Source organism: Carassius carassius, chromosome 11, assembly GCF_963082965.1.
Source record: "Carassius carassius chromosome 11, fCarCar2.1, whole genome shotgun sequence".
Lineage (NCBI taxonomy): Eukaryota > Metazoa > Chordata > Actinopteri > Cypriniformes > Cyprinidae > Carassius > Carassius carassius.
In genome coordinates, this window is record NC_081765.1 from 14,286,717 (window position 1) to 14,303,454 (window position 16,738).

Sequence of the window (16,738 nt, forward strand, 5' to 3'; positions counted from 1 at the left end):
GTGATTTTATCTCCATAACAAAAAGCAGATCATGCTAAATGGTGGATCAAGCAGTGTAAGTAAATCATAAAATAAAAATAAAATTCTAAATGTACATTATTCAGTTTTATGTTAATTAAGAACAATGTAAAAGTTTAATAAAGTAGTCCATGGAACTTGTACTGTATGTAATAGTCCAAGTCTTCTGAAGGCATGCAGTTTACTCTGGTGAATGAAAAACTACATTTAAATGAGTAGTTCACCCAAAAATAATTCACTCTTATGCACAGTGATGTCTTTTGAAACAATATTTTTTGTTTTATAACTCTTACGCTATAAATCTTTTCACCTCTCTTTGGTGATCATAATTTAAAGCTTGATTACATTTCATTGTGTTTGATGCAGATCACTGCATACCCTCTCTGGTCATCAATATGAATCAGTCGCAATGAAGTTTAAAAGCATTTTTTAATTTTGCTCAACAGCAAATATTGTTGGAATGAAGAAATTCACACTTTTCTTATTTTCTTGTTTCTGCTTAGGATGTGGATGTAGACGCAGACTTCAGTGAAGTTGATATTGGCCTGCTCACCATTTTACATGAAGGAATGCCGGCCAAACGTCCAAATGCCCTCAACGTGGACGCAATAAGGGCAATCATTCTGGAGGGAACAATTGTCTTGGATGATGTCCCAAATTTGACACATGCTGTATGTCTTCTCTTTGCTTTGATCAGGGGCGCAACTATCCAGTGTTAGAGGGGTATGCAGCAAAACATTTTGGCGCCCCCACCCCCACTTCTAAATAAATAATTGTCGGACATCATCATGTATCGGCTTGAAATAATAAATGTTTATTTTAAAGTATATCAGACAGCCACTGTAAACCTACCATAATTATATGGTATATGTACACATATATACCATATTTTTTAGGGAGGTCTAGCATTAGTTTTTAGGTACAGAAATTGAATAAAGTAATCAAATGTAAAACAGCATTGCATATTTGACTGTATAAATTAAAGATTGTTCTTTATTAAAGTTACAAAAGCTTTTTAATCGAGAGCAGTGAGTGATTTCTCTGTTGTTGCTGCTCGATTAATATAAAGACTGTCACTTTAAGAGAATGCACTGATACAGTGGCCTACGTTCAGCCGGCTATGTCTGCTATAGGATACTTACCAAGACGGGCATTTTGACCATTTTTGTGTGCATTTGTCCATTTAAATACAATACTTCAGAGAGAGCTTATACAACCCGAATTCCGGAGAAGTTGGGACGTTTTTTAAATTTTAATAAAATGAAAACTAAAAGACTTTCAAATCACATGAGCCAATATTTTATTCACAATAGAACATAGATAACATAGCAAATGTTTAAACTGAGAAAGTTTACAATTTTATGCACAAAATGAGCTCATTTCAATTTTGATTTCTGCTACAGGTCTCAAAATAGTTGGGACGGGGCATGTTTACCATGGCGTAGCATCTCCTTTTCTTTTCAAAACAGTTTGAAGACGTCTGGGCATTGAGGCTATGAGTTGCTGGAGTTTTGCTGTTGGAATTTGGTTCCATTCTTGCCTTATATAGATTTCCAGCTGCTGAAGAGTTCGTGGTCGTCTTTGACGTATTTTTCGTTTAATGATGCACCAAATGTTCTCTATAGGTGAAAGATCTGGACTGCAGGCAGGCCAGGTTAGCACCCGGACTCTTCTACGACGAAGCCATGCTGTTGTTATAGCTGCAGTATGTGGTTTTGCATTGTCCTGCTGAAATAAACAAGGCCTTCCCTGAAATAGACGTTGTTTGGAGGGAAGCATATGTTGCTCTAAAACCTTTATATACCTTTCAGCATTCACAGAGCCTTCCAAAACATGCAAGCTGCCCATACCGTATGCACTTATGCACCCCCATACCATCAGAGATGCTGGCTTTTGAACTGAACGCTGATAACATGCTGGAAGGTCTCCCTCCTCTTTAGCCCGGAGGACACGGCGTCCGTGATTTCCAACAAGAATGTCAAATTTGGACTCGTCTGACCATAAAACACTATTCCACTTTGAAATAGTCCATTTTAAATGAGCCTTGGCCCACAGGACACGACGGCGCTTGTGGACCATGTTCACATATGGCTTCCTTTTTGCATGATAGAGCTTTAGTTGGCATCTGCTGATGGCACGGCGGATTGTGTTTACCGACAGTGGTTTCTGAAAGTATTCCTGGGCCCATTTAGAAATGTCATTGACACAATCATGCCGATGAGTGATGCAGTGTCGTCTGAGAGCCCGAAGACCACGGGCATCCAATAAAGGTCTCCGGCCTTGTCCCTTACGCACAGAGATTTCTCCAGTTTCTCTGAATCTTTTGATGATGTTATGCACTGTAGATGATGAGATTTGCAAAGCCTTTGCAATTTGACGTTGAGGAACATTGTTTTTAAAGTTTTCCACAATTTTTTTATGCAGTCTTTCACAGATTGGAGAGCCTCTGCCCATCTTTACTTCTGAGAGACTCTGCTTCTCTAAGACAAAACTTTTATAGCTAATCATGTTACAGACCTGATATCAATTAACTTAATTAATCACTAGATGTTCTCCCAGCTGAATCTTTTCAAAACTGCTTGCTTTTTTAGCCATTTGTTGCCCCGTGCCAACTTTTTTAAGAGCTGTAACAGGCATTAAATTTTAAATGAGCTAATTAAGTGGATAAAAGTGTAAAATTTCTCAGTTTAAACATTTGCTACGTTATCTATGTTCTATTGTGAATAAAATATTGGCTCATGTGATTGGAAATTCCTTTAGTTATCATTTTATTAAAATTTAAAAAACGTCCCAACTTTTCCGGAATTCGGGTTGTATTTGCGCGCATGCCGAGGTGCGGGTTTGCGCTTCGGATGAGCGCATGCACAAATCTTCACACTGCGTGCGTGAGCTCGCGTCCTCTGGCTCTTAAATGTTTAAACTGACAAAGCTTAAATGAGTTTAGTTTAAACACAGATATCAGCGTGTGCTGATCAGGTCTCATCTCTGTGCGCGCGCTATCAGCACCTGGGTGATTACAGAATAAATGACTGCTCATATTCCAGCATAAGGCATTCACATTGAGCCATCGCTATCATTTATTGTGCATGCTACCTTATATTTACCAGCTGTTATTTTAGTTTAATAAAATTGAGATATGTCATGCATGGAATTGGTACCATAGGGTTTAACCAAAATCTAAATGTAGATATCAGCAACATTATTTTGCAGAAAGTTAGTAAACACTTGCCAGTCAACATTAATATATGCAAGCCTCGAAGTTTGGTAGCAAATCTACATATCATTCCACGGTAAACCAGAGATATTAAAGTTGTTTTCCAGATGCTACCTTTCAGTTTTCAGCTCAGCAACCTCGGTTTTGCATATTCTAAGATATCTACATATTCTGTCCGCTACATTCCCAGTGTTAGCAAATGTACATGTACATCGTGCAGCTGCTGAATCAAGGAAATGTGACCGTGTTAACTTGTGGCCTGTGTTTACCTATTATGAAAATAAACAATAGCAGAACACTGACTACATTTTATGGTTCATGATGTTAAAGAACATTTCATAACGTCTCAGACAACTGTACATTTGTGGCTACTGTGGCTTAATTATAAACACTATCGTTAACTCATATTTACCCTAGTAAAAACATGGTACATTTTAGTACGATCGTCACTTCCAAATGCAAACACGCCCAATAAAATGGCCCCACCCCTGTCACTTGATTGACAGGTTTCAGTGTAGACGTTGGAAATTCAAATGCAAAAGGTATTGCGATTCCATTTGAGTTTTGGCAGTTTACATGCACAGTGCAGAGAGAGTGAAAAGGCAATGGTGGTAATTAATATTGCTATTTAAATATGACAGGCTCATAGCTCGTAAGATATGGGAAACACAATTGCAAACAGACTTTGCATTTCCATTTTAAATTTGGCAGACACTGTGCATTCACTTAATCGAAAATGAAAACGGTAATGCGCGATTTGCATTTGCGTTTGGATTATGTCACATTTTATGCGTCCACAAATTGAAAACGCAATTGCAAATACAATTTGCAATGCCTTTTTAATAATGTCCGCAATATCATTCCATAGTTTAAATCCTACCGTTTGCCTTTCACCATCCACTTATTTAGTTTTTGTCGCATCCCTTGACATGCCATCTCCTTTTCCCTCTTTCTTTTTCTATTTTTAGCCCCCGATAGCTTTTTGTTTTATCCATATTTTTCGTGTTTCAACGACGACAACGCACTAACGTTACAGCTGCTCACTCAGCGCTCACTGCGCCCCGCCCACTCGTGATATTACCCTTCTATGTCTAAATTCTATGATGGAATATTATGAGGGCATCTGCGCCTGTTAGTCCTCTAAAATGTATATATATATATTTTTATATATATACATTTTAATATAAATATATATAACTTTTCTTATTAAAAAAAAAAAAAAAAAAAAATTAATTAACCATCACTTTGGCGCCCCCCATAGTGCGGCGCCCCTATGCGCCGCATATAGCGCATACCCACTTTTTGCGCCACTGGCTTTGATCTTTGTTCTAAATTTAGACTACCCAAAGACAATGAGGAACACATTTGATTTTATTCAGCGGGTATTTCTGTCTTTGGGAGGGAAAAATCTCAAACCCAAACTGCAGACCCTTAAAAATCAGCTTTTAAGCTAAACTTGTGTCTCCTTACATTCTGCCTTGGATGCCTATGCTGCTGTGTTTAAGATGTAGGCATGTTGGCATATTCATTTGCCCTAATTTCAACTGGTTATGCACCAATTTCAACTGGTTAAAATAAGTTGTTACTGTCGTTTTGTTTTGAAGACATTTCCAAAGCCACGTGCAGATAGAAAATGTCTTGTTTTTTTCAGGGTTATAAAGGCCTACTTTATTTTATTTACTTAATTTAATTGACATTTTTTATTTTTTTTTGGTTCTGTTTGCAAACAGTGCCTGTTTTGAAAATGTCATGACTGCAGAATGTTGTCTAGCCAAGAAGTCAAGAGTAAGAAAAAAAAAAATGTTTTAGAAGCATATTTTTATTGTGATGTTCTTAAATTTTCTGTAGAAACCTGTTTACAAAATTAAACAGTTGAGAATTTCATGCTTGTGTTAAGTGCATTCTATGCTACTTGAGCTACTAAAAATATGTTCACATTACTTGAAGAAAATGTGGAAACCGATTGCACGTAGTTTAAGTCTCCGTAGCATAAAATGGCAGATTAAAGCCATGTTGAGAATAATAGTATTTAAGATGTTTGCAGAACACAATATAACACTGTTAGTTAAATGGAATTTCTCCTGTAATCTTACTATTCAATCTTAAGTAAGATTAGGAAGTATTCTAGAGTATGTTAACTAGAATTGACATTAAACTAACTTGATATTTATTACTTAATTTACTTGGGAAGAGTTGGGTTTCTTAACTTTTTATAGATTATTAACTTAACTTCAGTTTTCCCTTTAAGTTTGCATTGCAAAAATAAGGCAATCGGTTTCCAAACTTTTTTTTAAGTAAACTGAACTTGTTAGAATTTACAGTGTACACAATCACGCAATCCTAAAATCCCACTTTGATAGTTTTCCATTCAAACACCTTCGCTCGAGCAACAGAAGCTGAAATTCAAAAATATTTGTGGGTCTTGCTGCAGCTTGTGTCACTTTTACATAGCATGAATGAAATATACATTAAAAACTGAAAGCAGTTCTCAAGTGTTTTGCATTTCCCTGACCTCTTCTCAGGAGAAGATTGCTGGTTTACTTGTGCTGAAACCATATCTTGTACATTGAGTCTGTCAATATTCTCAGTCTTATGATGTGAGTGACTCTGAATGCAGACTCGACTGGTTTTTCCGTATGAGAGGAGTGGAGGTTTGTGTTGCCCCAGGTCTTCTTTGATAAATGTTTCCTGTGGGAGTTTTGTAATGGGGCTTTGGGTAAGATAAAATGTTCTATTGCATTGCATTGAGAAGATATTGTGTTGCGCATCAGGAAAAAGGACTCATAAATAATGCAGCCGTTATCCATTTCTTTATTTTATATTAATGACAGCAACATAAAAGTGAGTTTATGGGCTGGTGTATTTCATTGGCCTGGTAATAGGTTTTGTCTTGACCTCAATTCTGAAAAAAAAAAAATTGCATTTTCCCATAATAAGATAGCAGCATAGTTAAGATTTACTTTAGGCAGCGCACATATTATATCTACAGTACATAGATTTTGGAAGAGAGCAGGTGTATCCTTTTAATTTAATTTAATTTTAATATTTAATTTTAAGCATGCATCCAAGAATGGTTAAAATCTGGACATTTTAAACTTAAATATTCTCTGAAAACAAATCTTCCTTTCTGGAAAAACAAGACAAATATACTAATTAATAACTATTTTTATTTTATTTATTTACTCATTCTTTTCATTCACTTATTTATTTTGCTGCAGTATAAACCCTATTTTGAGTTCACAGTGGGTGAGTGAAAGGCATATCGTTGTTAAGGAGAAAGACGTGTTACAAATGAAAAGGCTTCTTTACAGTCAGGAGAGAACAAATCACACTCTGGTTTATAGTGATCTAACACACATACACACACCTGCTCTCACTCTCAGATGTACTGAAGAATAAATCAAGAGATGGATGTGCTGTATATGGCATGTATGTGTTTGAAGTTTATGTGTTTGTGTCACACATATCATATCCCTTGTGCCTTGCCACGTGTGCTGGAGGCAAGAAAAGTTATCAGTTATATAGCGTGTGTTCTGTCATCATGTGGAAGCAGCTGATGTTTCATATGTACGTAGGTGAGGTGTGTTCAGATCTCCACATTATTTAAAACAGCAGGGCTGAGCTGTTTAAACACCCTGATATATGAAATGACCCAGCAGGGAGATGTTTGTTTATCTTACTGCTGCAAGACCACTTCTTTATTAATACTCCTGGTATGCTGCTTGCATGAAGAAGAAAACAAACCAGGTTCTATAGGTGTGACACAAATGTGACACATTTGTTTGACAACTATTTATCTGTCAAATGAAATGTGAAAGCACTACATGATCTCAGCCAATCAGAAGATATTTAATGTTTAAATTACAGTTATATTGAACAGGATTCTTTTTATTTATTTATTTATGTTTATTTTGGGCAAATGAAATGTGGGGTGATGCAAGTTTAAGTTAGATTTTTCCGATGCTATTCCCCCCTCATTCCACATCATTTCCTGTCTTCTCTCTCCGCTGCTCTCCACACTTTCTCTGCTGCCACATCATTTCCTTTAAATGAATGGAATCACTTTAATCCACGGCCTTGTGTGAATTATTGATTTTCTAAAACTATGGCAACAGCAAGATGATAAAACAGTGTTCAGTTTTTTATATAGATATTTTATTTATTAATAATAATCGTAATTTACCTACAGATAGGATAATGAATTATTTGAATCAGAATAGTTTATTGTTGCTGTTGTTGTTTTTATTTTGTTTTTACAACAGATAGGGCAATGATCCATATCAATCAGAACAGCTTTAATATTAGTATATTAACATTACTATTATTAAACAGAAATGTGACATTTCTGCACCACCCGCCTCACCAAATTGCAAAAATGTTTTTTGGCATTGATCTCACCAAACTTATGCCATTGGTTGAGTTGCTGTGTTGGGATGAAACAAAGAAAAAAGGTCAGACTTTTATGGTAAATCAGCTTTAATTATGATTTTAACTAGTGTGTTTTATCATATGACTTTTGTCATGTGACTTAATGTTTTCTTTTACAATGGTTAGAAACATGCCTCATCCAATTATACTACATTTTATGCTAAAAAAAAAAAAGGAGAGGAAAAGACAGGGTCAACCTGTTGTCATCGGTGATGTCTCCTCTGCTCTGTCTTTCTTTCTGCTGATTCCTTGCATTTATCCTCCACCCACTCTTGTGTTCCTTTCCTAAAGCCCTGTAGCATCATTGTCTTTGGGTGATTGCCCTCTGTAATGACATTCTGCTCCACAGAGCACAAAAGTGAGAGAGAAGCCGATGATTCATGCCTCTGTTCTTTCTTGTCCCCTGCTTTGATGTGTCCTGTTTGCTGTTGTTCAAAGCTTGTAGTTGGTAGAGCCCTGCTACCTCTCGTTAGAGCTGCTGCATGCTGGGAACTGAACCAAGCCTGGAAATTAAATGTCCAGAATCCAGCTCATAGGGACAGACGTTCTCCAAGGAACATCCTCTCCAACAAAAGCATGCACATAGTCACAACCACAAGAACTCCTCAGCAGGATGTACGGCCTAATGCATATGAAAGGGATCTTGAAAAGACATCCAGTCAATATTGCACAATAACGACTTGACTGTTTACCAAATAAATCAATGTGCATGAAATATTGATTTAAGTTACATTTCTTTTAATATGTTCGAAGAAACTGATACCGTTTTTGTTTGACAAATATATTAACTTTTTCAGTTATGTCATCCATTAATATTGTCAAGATAAAGTTGAAGTCTACCGTTCAAAAGTCTGCAGTCAGTAGAAAAGCGTTAAATAAAAAAATGGGGGGAAAGTTAAGACATTAATTATGTCACAAAACATTTCTATTTCTAGTAAATACTGTTGTTTTGAACTTTATATTGAAAGAATCTTGAATCACATTTCCACACAAATATTAGGCAGCCTGTAAGAAATGTTTCTTGGGCAGCAAATCAGGATATTAGAATGATTTCTGAAGGATCATCATGTGACACTGAAGACTGGAGTAATGATGCTGAAAATTCAGCTTTGCATTACAGGAATAAATTACATTTTAAAATGTATTAAAAAAGAATATTTTAATACATTTCATTTATTTTAAATTGGGAAAAAAATATTTAATAATTGCTGTTTTTACTATTTAAAAAATATACTAACCCCAAACTTTTGAATGGTACTGAACCACATATGTTGGGGGAAAATGTATTGGGTTCACTATTTTTTTCACAGCATTTTATGTTCAAAATTGGTATATAAAGTATTGGTATATAAAGTATAAAGGCTCACATTACCTCTTGCTCTCTGTCAGTCATCACAAAATAACTCTCTTTTACCGTATACTCACTCAGATTCCTAGTAACCCTTGTTCAGGTGTGTTTGATTAGGGTTAAAGCAAAACTTTTGCAGGGTTGCGGCTCTCCAGGACTGATGATCGCCACCCCTGCTCTAGGCGGATCCAGGGTTTTTCAGTTCTACTTTCTAAATATGAATTATCATATGCAGTAAAATAAAACAACATGTACATGAACAACACTGTATGATTTCATACAGTCTCTTCAGACCTTAAAACTGTACATGAATTAAGATTTTCTAGACCTTCTTCTGACCTTCTACATGAACTCCTTTTCACAAATTGAACAACTAAAAATAAGCACCACAGTTCTTTCTTAGTTGTATTAAGTGCAAACAATAAGTGCAGCCATAATCAAATAGGCTATACTTTCTCAATATTCAATGTGCAAATAGGGACCAAAATTTTCAAGCATGATACAGAGCTATAGACAACTACAACCTATTATAGCCTACATACTAATAACAGCCTAGATATGTTATGTAGCCTAATTTGCGTGCATCAGGGAGCTCTCAAAACACTCATCAGTACTGGGCATGCATTCTACAGTACAAGACATTCATTCTGTCAGACGCTCTGCAACAAATTCTTATGGACCAATGAGGGTTTTTTTTTTTTTGTTCACGCTGAAGTAAATTTAAAATAATAATTAAAAAAACATCTGGCCAATCCGACGCCCCTACACACGTGGGGCCTACAGCCATAGGCACGACTGTGCATTAATCCAAGCCTGGACAGAATAAATCTTACATCAACTTCCCCTACAATGTGGGCATGATCTTCTGTTACTCAGATAGTGTCATTGTAACTGTGTTGAATCTGTTCATGATAATGTCTGGGTTTGTGGGGTACAGTAAATCAGACTACATCAGCACAGATGATATCTGCACCCATGCTAGAAAGTCAAGGACAGAGTGACTGTGGTGTGTCAATCAAGACAGCTTATCATTGATCGTGAACATTTTTTCCTTCTCTCTGTTCCCCATATGTGTGTGTCATAGGTGTCCAGAATCTGTCCGACCAGAGACCATTCAACCCTGTTTACTGCCCTGTAAGAAAGACTGCATTGTAACTCTTTTCAGCGAATGGACAGCCTGCCCTACCACATGCCTGCCAGGTATTGATACAATATCTTCACACAACCTTTAGCTGTGACATCTCTTAAAGGGATAGTCAACAAAAAAATTAATTCTGCCATCATGTACTTAGTTGTTCCAAGCCTGTATGAGAAGACATTCATAGAGCAACTTGAGGGTGAGTAAATGATGACAGACAATTCCTTAATACATTAAAAACAGTAATAACAGAAATAATGCTACAATGTAAAATTACAGTGATACTTTCTGTTTGTACATATTTTAAAATGTAATTCATTTCCGTGAATTACAGAACTCATTACTCCAGTCTTTAGTGATCCTTCAGAAATTCATCTAATATGCTGTTCAAGAAATATTTCTTATTATTATCAATGTTGAAAGCAGTTGTGCTGAATAATATCTTTGCAGAAACTTTGGTGAATAGAAAATTGAAAATAATTTAAGCACTTAATGGAAATATTTTGTTCCATTATAAGTGTCTTCACTTCACTAATGCAGAAAAGTTTTAATCTAAAAAAAAATCTTATTGACCTTAAACTTTTGAACAGTAATGTACAGTATATCTAGCTCCGTAAAGGACCAAAAAGCACCTCAAATATATTGTAGAGGTGGTCCATAAGTGCACAATGTCCCCTGTCTTCTTAAGCCATGTGATAACTTTTTGATAAGACTGAAAAATAAGTTATTAATAGCTGAACATTTTGGTGACCTAATCTCTTGAAAGGACATTATAAACTGTAGGACTGAAAGGCCTGTGTTAACTTCCTTCAAAGTACTTGTTTTGTGATCCACAGAAGAAGAAAAACGTTTGGTAGGCCACTCAGAGGAGTTACGACTATGGCTGCAGAGTGAACCGACTTTCTTTAAAAAAAATGAACTACATAACTTAAACCAGAGTTTATTGTGTTGCCCCTTTTAAATTTACTGCAAGTGCCTTTCTATAAACATGATTATAATAGGGATATAAAAGGAATATTCAACATTACAATGAAAACCACATATCCTAATATTTTGACTCCTACCAGCTCTCTCTAATCTAATTTCCTAGGAGATAAAGCATAAAATATACAGAGTTTGTTATTCTAAAACAGATTTCATTACCTCCATTAAGGACAGTGTTTTGATAAATAAACAGGGATTTACACTTTCACACACTCGAGACTGCTAGGATGAGATGTCTCACACTTCTGTTGTAAACATGGTGAAAGCCAGACCACATACGTGTAGATCATTCTCAGAGACAGAGTGGCTTTTCATACCCACAGATTACTTCAGCTAAAGAAATGAGGAGTAAACAGTCATTTATTACGATTGAATCAAATGGTAACATTTGAAGAAATGTTTTAAATAACTGATATCCCCTGTGTAAATGGTGTGCTTTACCCTGTTGGGTCTTCTGTTAACGAGAGCGCCTTCTTAATTGTGCTATTATCAGTCTTTTAGTAATTATCAATGTGTAATGAGCCTTACAACGTCAGTTAAATGAAGTCGTTACATCAGTTTAGGATCCATACAGGGAGCAGGAAGTGAACTCCACTAGAGAATCATATCATTACCTCTTATCTAAAGAGCTGTTTGAATGGTTCCTGCTGTGATAATCGCTGTCAGAATACTAATAAAGTGAAAGATGGGTGAAAGTAATGTTTTCTTTGTGTGTGTACTGTGCAGTGAACAGCAGCGTGCCCTCACAGTCACGATACAGGATCATCATCCAGCAGGCGGCGAATGGGGGTCAAGAGTGTCCAGATACTTTATATGAGGAGAGAGAATGTGAGGCTCTTCTGGTTTGTCCTATTTACAGGTGAATAAACTGCAGTTGCACTAGTGGTTTACCAATTTATCAGAATGCGGTCCAGCCTGTTTTGGTTTTGTGGAGTCGATAGTATCAAAACCTGTTACAAATGCACACAGTTCAGAATTGCATGCAATGAAATGCGTGAATAAATATATTATGCTGTTTTGTAAGCTTACAAATTAAAATTACACAAATCACACACTGTAGCTGTAATTTACTGCACAAGTAAATGCCAAGCTATTTGCACGTTTCTCCACCTCATGAATATATGTGAATGCGATTTTTCTAATTGTTATTCTGCCAAGTTTATTCACAAATAGAAGGTTGTTGTTTTTTAAAACACTAATAGTTATAACAGATAGCATTTTGTTTCTGTCATTTTGTCCCAAATAAATAGTGTTATTTTAAACTTTTTATTCATCAGAGATTAAAAAAAACAAACTTACTTTTTTCAACCTTGATAATAAAAAAAAGCAAAGTTTCTTGAGCAGCTTTTCATCAAAGGAATAAATTACAAATTACATTAAAACATTAAAAAAAACTTTTGAATGTTAGCATATGAGAGAAAAATCATATCCACTCCATCATATCCAGTAATGCTGTATGCCATGTTATGTAAAGAATTGCCGATTCAATTATTCCACTTATACTACAGTTACCACACCTCATGACATTGATCAGATGATATATTAAAAGAAATGTGTCTGGTTTTTGCAGTTATAATGAAGTTATTAGAGAGATTGATTGATTGATTGATTGATTGATTGATTGATTGATTGATTGATTGATTGATTTATTGGCGTGTGTGAATTACCTGAGTCTGTGCATCTTTTTAACAGTGTTCAACAGAAGCGTCTTTACTAATATTGAAACTGTAAGTTCATCTGCTTAAAGAACATTGTTATTTCCTGGCAGGGTCGGCCAGGGGCCCCATGTCATTGTTCAGACAGTTCAGACAGTAATGCTTTGATAAAGTAAAACTTTGATAAAGTTTCAGTGGCATGTGTTAATGTTTGAAAATGAAAAGGCGGTGCTATAAAACTGGTGCAGACTGCAGAGAAGTGGAAAAAGAGAAAAGAAAGTGAGCAAGATAAGGGTAAATGATGGCAACTTCTTGAGGTCAAAGGAAGTCAACAGTATTTACATGTTTTCAAACAGCCATTCAGATTTTTGTTATTCACTTTGGTGTTTATCAAATAACACTAAATATTTAAATATGCCATATCTTGATTCAAAATTCTGTTTACACTTATGCCTAAATTTTCATAAATTATTTCTGAAAGCAATGGTTAAACTTTTAAATAGTTTTAAAATAATTTTTGGTAAATAATTGTTAAAAATGCTTCATTAGCAAATATATCTTCATATGTATTTATTGAAAGATAAGTGATTGAGTTTATTATCTTTTTACAAAAGGGTTATTAAAGTTAACAAAATCTGAAAAAAATCTGTTTTATTTTAGCTAGTTGACAAGGCAGTATTTCCCATTTAATGTAGTTTGTCATGATGTTTTAAAATAACTAACACTAGAACTGAAATAAAATTTAATAACTGTATGGGGCTCTTTTAATAATCTGTTTAGGGCACCTTAAATGCAAGGGATGGCCATGTTGCCTGACTACTGAGAACATGACAAGTAGCTTTTAAGTTGTTAAAATCGTCAGAGTGGCGCTGACAGCACGTTTCTGTGTGCGTGTATTTTTCCATGTGTTTAAGTGTGTGTCTGTCCTCTATGTGTGTGCATTTGTAAGGAGAATGCATAATAGAAATGTAATTCTGAGACACAAACACGGAAATAATTTGGCATTTTTATCATGTTGCTTACTATATGTATTTGCTTGGTCAGTGTCATTGTGGGTTTTGGTTCTTTTGCTGTTGTAAGTTGTAAGGACTTTTGAAATAACGGAAATTGGTTGGCGAAGTGATACGGACATCTACTTTAGCTGTACATTTCCTGATGATAATTGCACACCTCAGAACGTTTATAAACCAATCCGATTCAAGCATTCAACAGCCCTGTAGTATAAATTGCAATAATTTTAAACACCATTTTCTTCAATAATTTTTTTTATGCATATGCAGCTTTAATATAATACCTTCAAATTCATTTAGAACCTGAATAGAATGTTTGCCCTTTTAAACATGTATTTGCAGTGAATTGGGAATGTATTAGTTCATATTAACCATTGACCGCTCTGATCTCTAGACGTCGGCATTGGTATCTGCCATTGAAATTCCTTGTAATTAAAAGTATTGACAAGAAACTGTTTAGTATGCTGAAACAAAGTCATTCATTTAACGCAGTACTTCATTACCACTGGTTTATAGGATTTATTCAACAGTCACACATTTTTTTTTTTTTTGCTCATTTGCAAGGCTAGACCTGGGTCACATGGAGTGAATGTAATTTTCCTGTGCAAGCCCCTGAATAAAAAGACACTTAATTCCATGTGTCATTAAAGATTGTGACAGCATCAGACTGGATAACAATGGTTTAAGCATTGTAACCATAAGACTATTGAAATGCAGTGTGATTATCCTGAAAGGTCTGCTTACATGTGTAGATCTTTGTATTATTATTATTATTATTATTATTATTATTATTATTATTATTATTATTATTATTTAATTTTTATAGTATATATACAGTAGTTTATTTATAAGTGCCTGTCTTGGACTATAAAAATGTATTTCATGATAGCAATGCAGAGGATTCTTTTGTAACATCAACCCATCACTATAAATCTTCATCTCTTTTTTCAGATGGAAGACACACAGATGGCATCCATGTACTCTGGTCCCGGATTCAGTCCAGCAGGGAATGACGGGAGCCAGTGGATCGTGTGGTAAAGGATTAGAGATGAGAGGTAAAAAAAGTTTGCTTAATGTGAAAGAGTGGATTCTTATGGTACACTAAATAATCACCTGTTTGTTACTCTCCGTCTCTCCGATATGGTTTTTAACAAACCAGCAAAAGATAAAGTCACAAACATGTAGGCCAAGTAGAAAATGTATATGTATCAAAGTTGATTATTAGCCTACTCTTTAGAGAGAACTGGTTTGGTTTTGAGAGACCAAGACGTGCAACGTCTGTTTGATTGGTGAGCGTGCAGTGCTTAGGCTATTCCATTCATTCATATCATATCATAGCCTATGGTTTAAATCATTGCATTTTAAATATATACAAATAATAGAACGTGTATGATGTATTATTATAGGTGATATTAATCTTGCCAAGCTCTGATTTCACAGAGAGGCAACAGCAATGCAGTGTTTGATTTGCGCTCTTTTCATTCATAAAATTTACATTCATTCACAGACTTAAGAGATCCGTGTATAATATTGCGCTGATCCCCTGGCTCAACTGTTATCTAACAAACACCAGACTGTGGCAGCCATTATCCGTGCCATTCCGAATAATTTGGCTTCGGGCACACCTCTAATTATTACATTACATATTTTAATTTTACATGCAACATAGATAAAGTCATAGAAAGTAACATCTACACGCAATATGGTAATCCTAAAATTCACGTCGTACTTGCAAACTCTGTGCATGCATTATGGTTAATGCATGCTCGAGTAGTCGATTGTTTCTGACAGCGCCGACTAGTGGTTGAAGTAGTCAATCATACAACTACTTGACTAGTCTATGCAAGCTCTAGTGTGAAGTCACATTACCATACTTTTTGATTTACAGGGCTGTTTATGCATATGTATTTTTTCTGTAATCTACACTGAAGTTCTTCACTGAAGTATCTATAAAAGTTTTACAAGAAAATATTATTTTAGTCTTTCTACTTTAAAGTTTCATGTTTAATTCAGTGTGTTTAACACCTTTTTATTCTTCTTTTTTGTGAAAACATATTCTGAATAGAAATATCAACATATTCTGACATTTTTGTGCAAATGTTTTTGATGAACTGTGAGGAACTTTTGATGAAGTTTTACCTAATTATGTATATTTGATAAAGGGTATTAGTTATTAAAAAGTGTATATAAAAGAGAGAATTCTAAATTGGAAGCCTATCAAAGTTATTTAATAAACTGATTTTTCGAACATCTTCAATAATATTCAAACATTGTGTATTTTTCACAGAAACCTTGAATTTATTGAGATCAAATTAAACTAAATGATTGTATCCAGGTGTTAATACGTTTAGACACAATGTAGTGTGACATTTTACTGACCTTCCCCTGTTTATCAGAATTTCATATTATTGGTACAGTGGAAGAAAGCTGACATTTCTGTGCCGAGTCAAAGGTCAGTATTATTCGAGATATTGAGTGCATTCATTAAAATTAATGAAACCATTTATTTGAAATAATAAGTCTGTGTAAATGTTATCTTGCAATGGAAGATTCAAATAGCCAGCAGTAAGTAGCTGCTGTACGAGTGCCCCCGTAGCAAGGTTAGGATACGGGTTATGTGAAGAATGACTGTGGCGAGGACTTGCCTTTGTGCAGATTGAATTTTGTGGTTTATTTAAACCAGCACTTGACATACTGCTGACCTCCCCTTGGATCTCACAGCATGAGGGCATAAATTAAAGTAAACAATAAATCTTGGCTAATTTACAAATGTTCACCGATTCGTTCCTGCTTTTTATTCCACAAGCTCTTGTTTTAGCTTAGTTATAAAAAATTACGCAGGTTGTTTATGTACCCGGATGATTTATTGTTGTATTTTAGGCAGGCATCCCCGGGTGGTGTATTTTTATTATGCTTGGTGTACTCAGGTGGAGTAGTGGCTTG

At 35.2% G+C, this 16,738-nt stretch overlaps 1 protein-coding gene across 1 annotated transcript in view; it reads left to right on the forward strand.

Annotated features, from left to right (window-relative positions):
• The window catches only part of LOC132152809 (thrombospondin type-1 domain-containing protein 7B-like), a 272,917-nt gene that overhangs the window by 178,267 nt on the left and 77,912 nt on the right, over nt 1–16,738 (forward strand). The window contains exons 11-13 of the mRNA XM_059561707.1: nt 10,093–10,208; nt 11,857–11,989; nt 14,747–14,850. Coding sequence (XP_059417690.1) covers nt 10,093–10,208; nt 11,857–11,989; nt 14,747–14,850 — 353 coding nt within the window. The remainder of the gene's footprint in view (nt 1–10,092; nt 10,209–11,856; nt 11,990–14,746; nt 14,851–16,738) is intronic.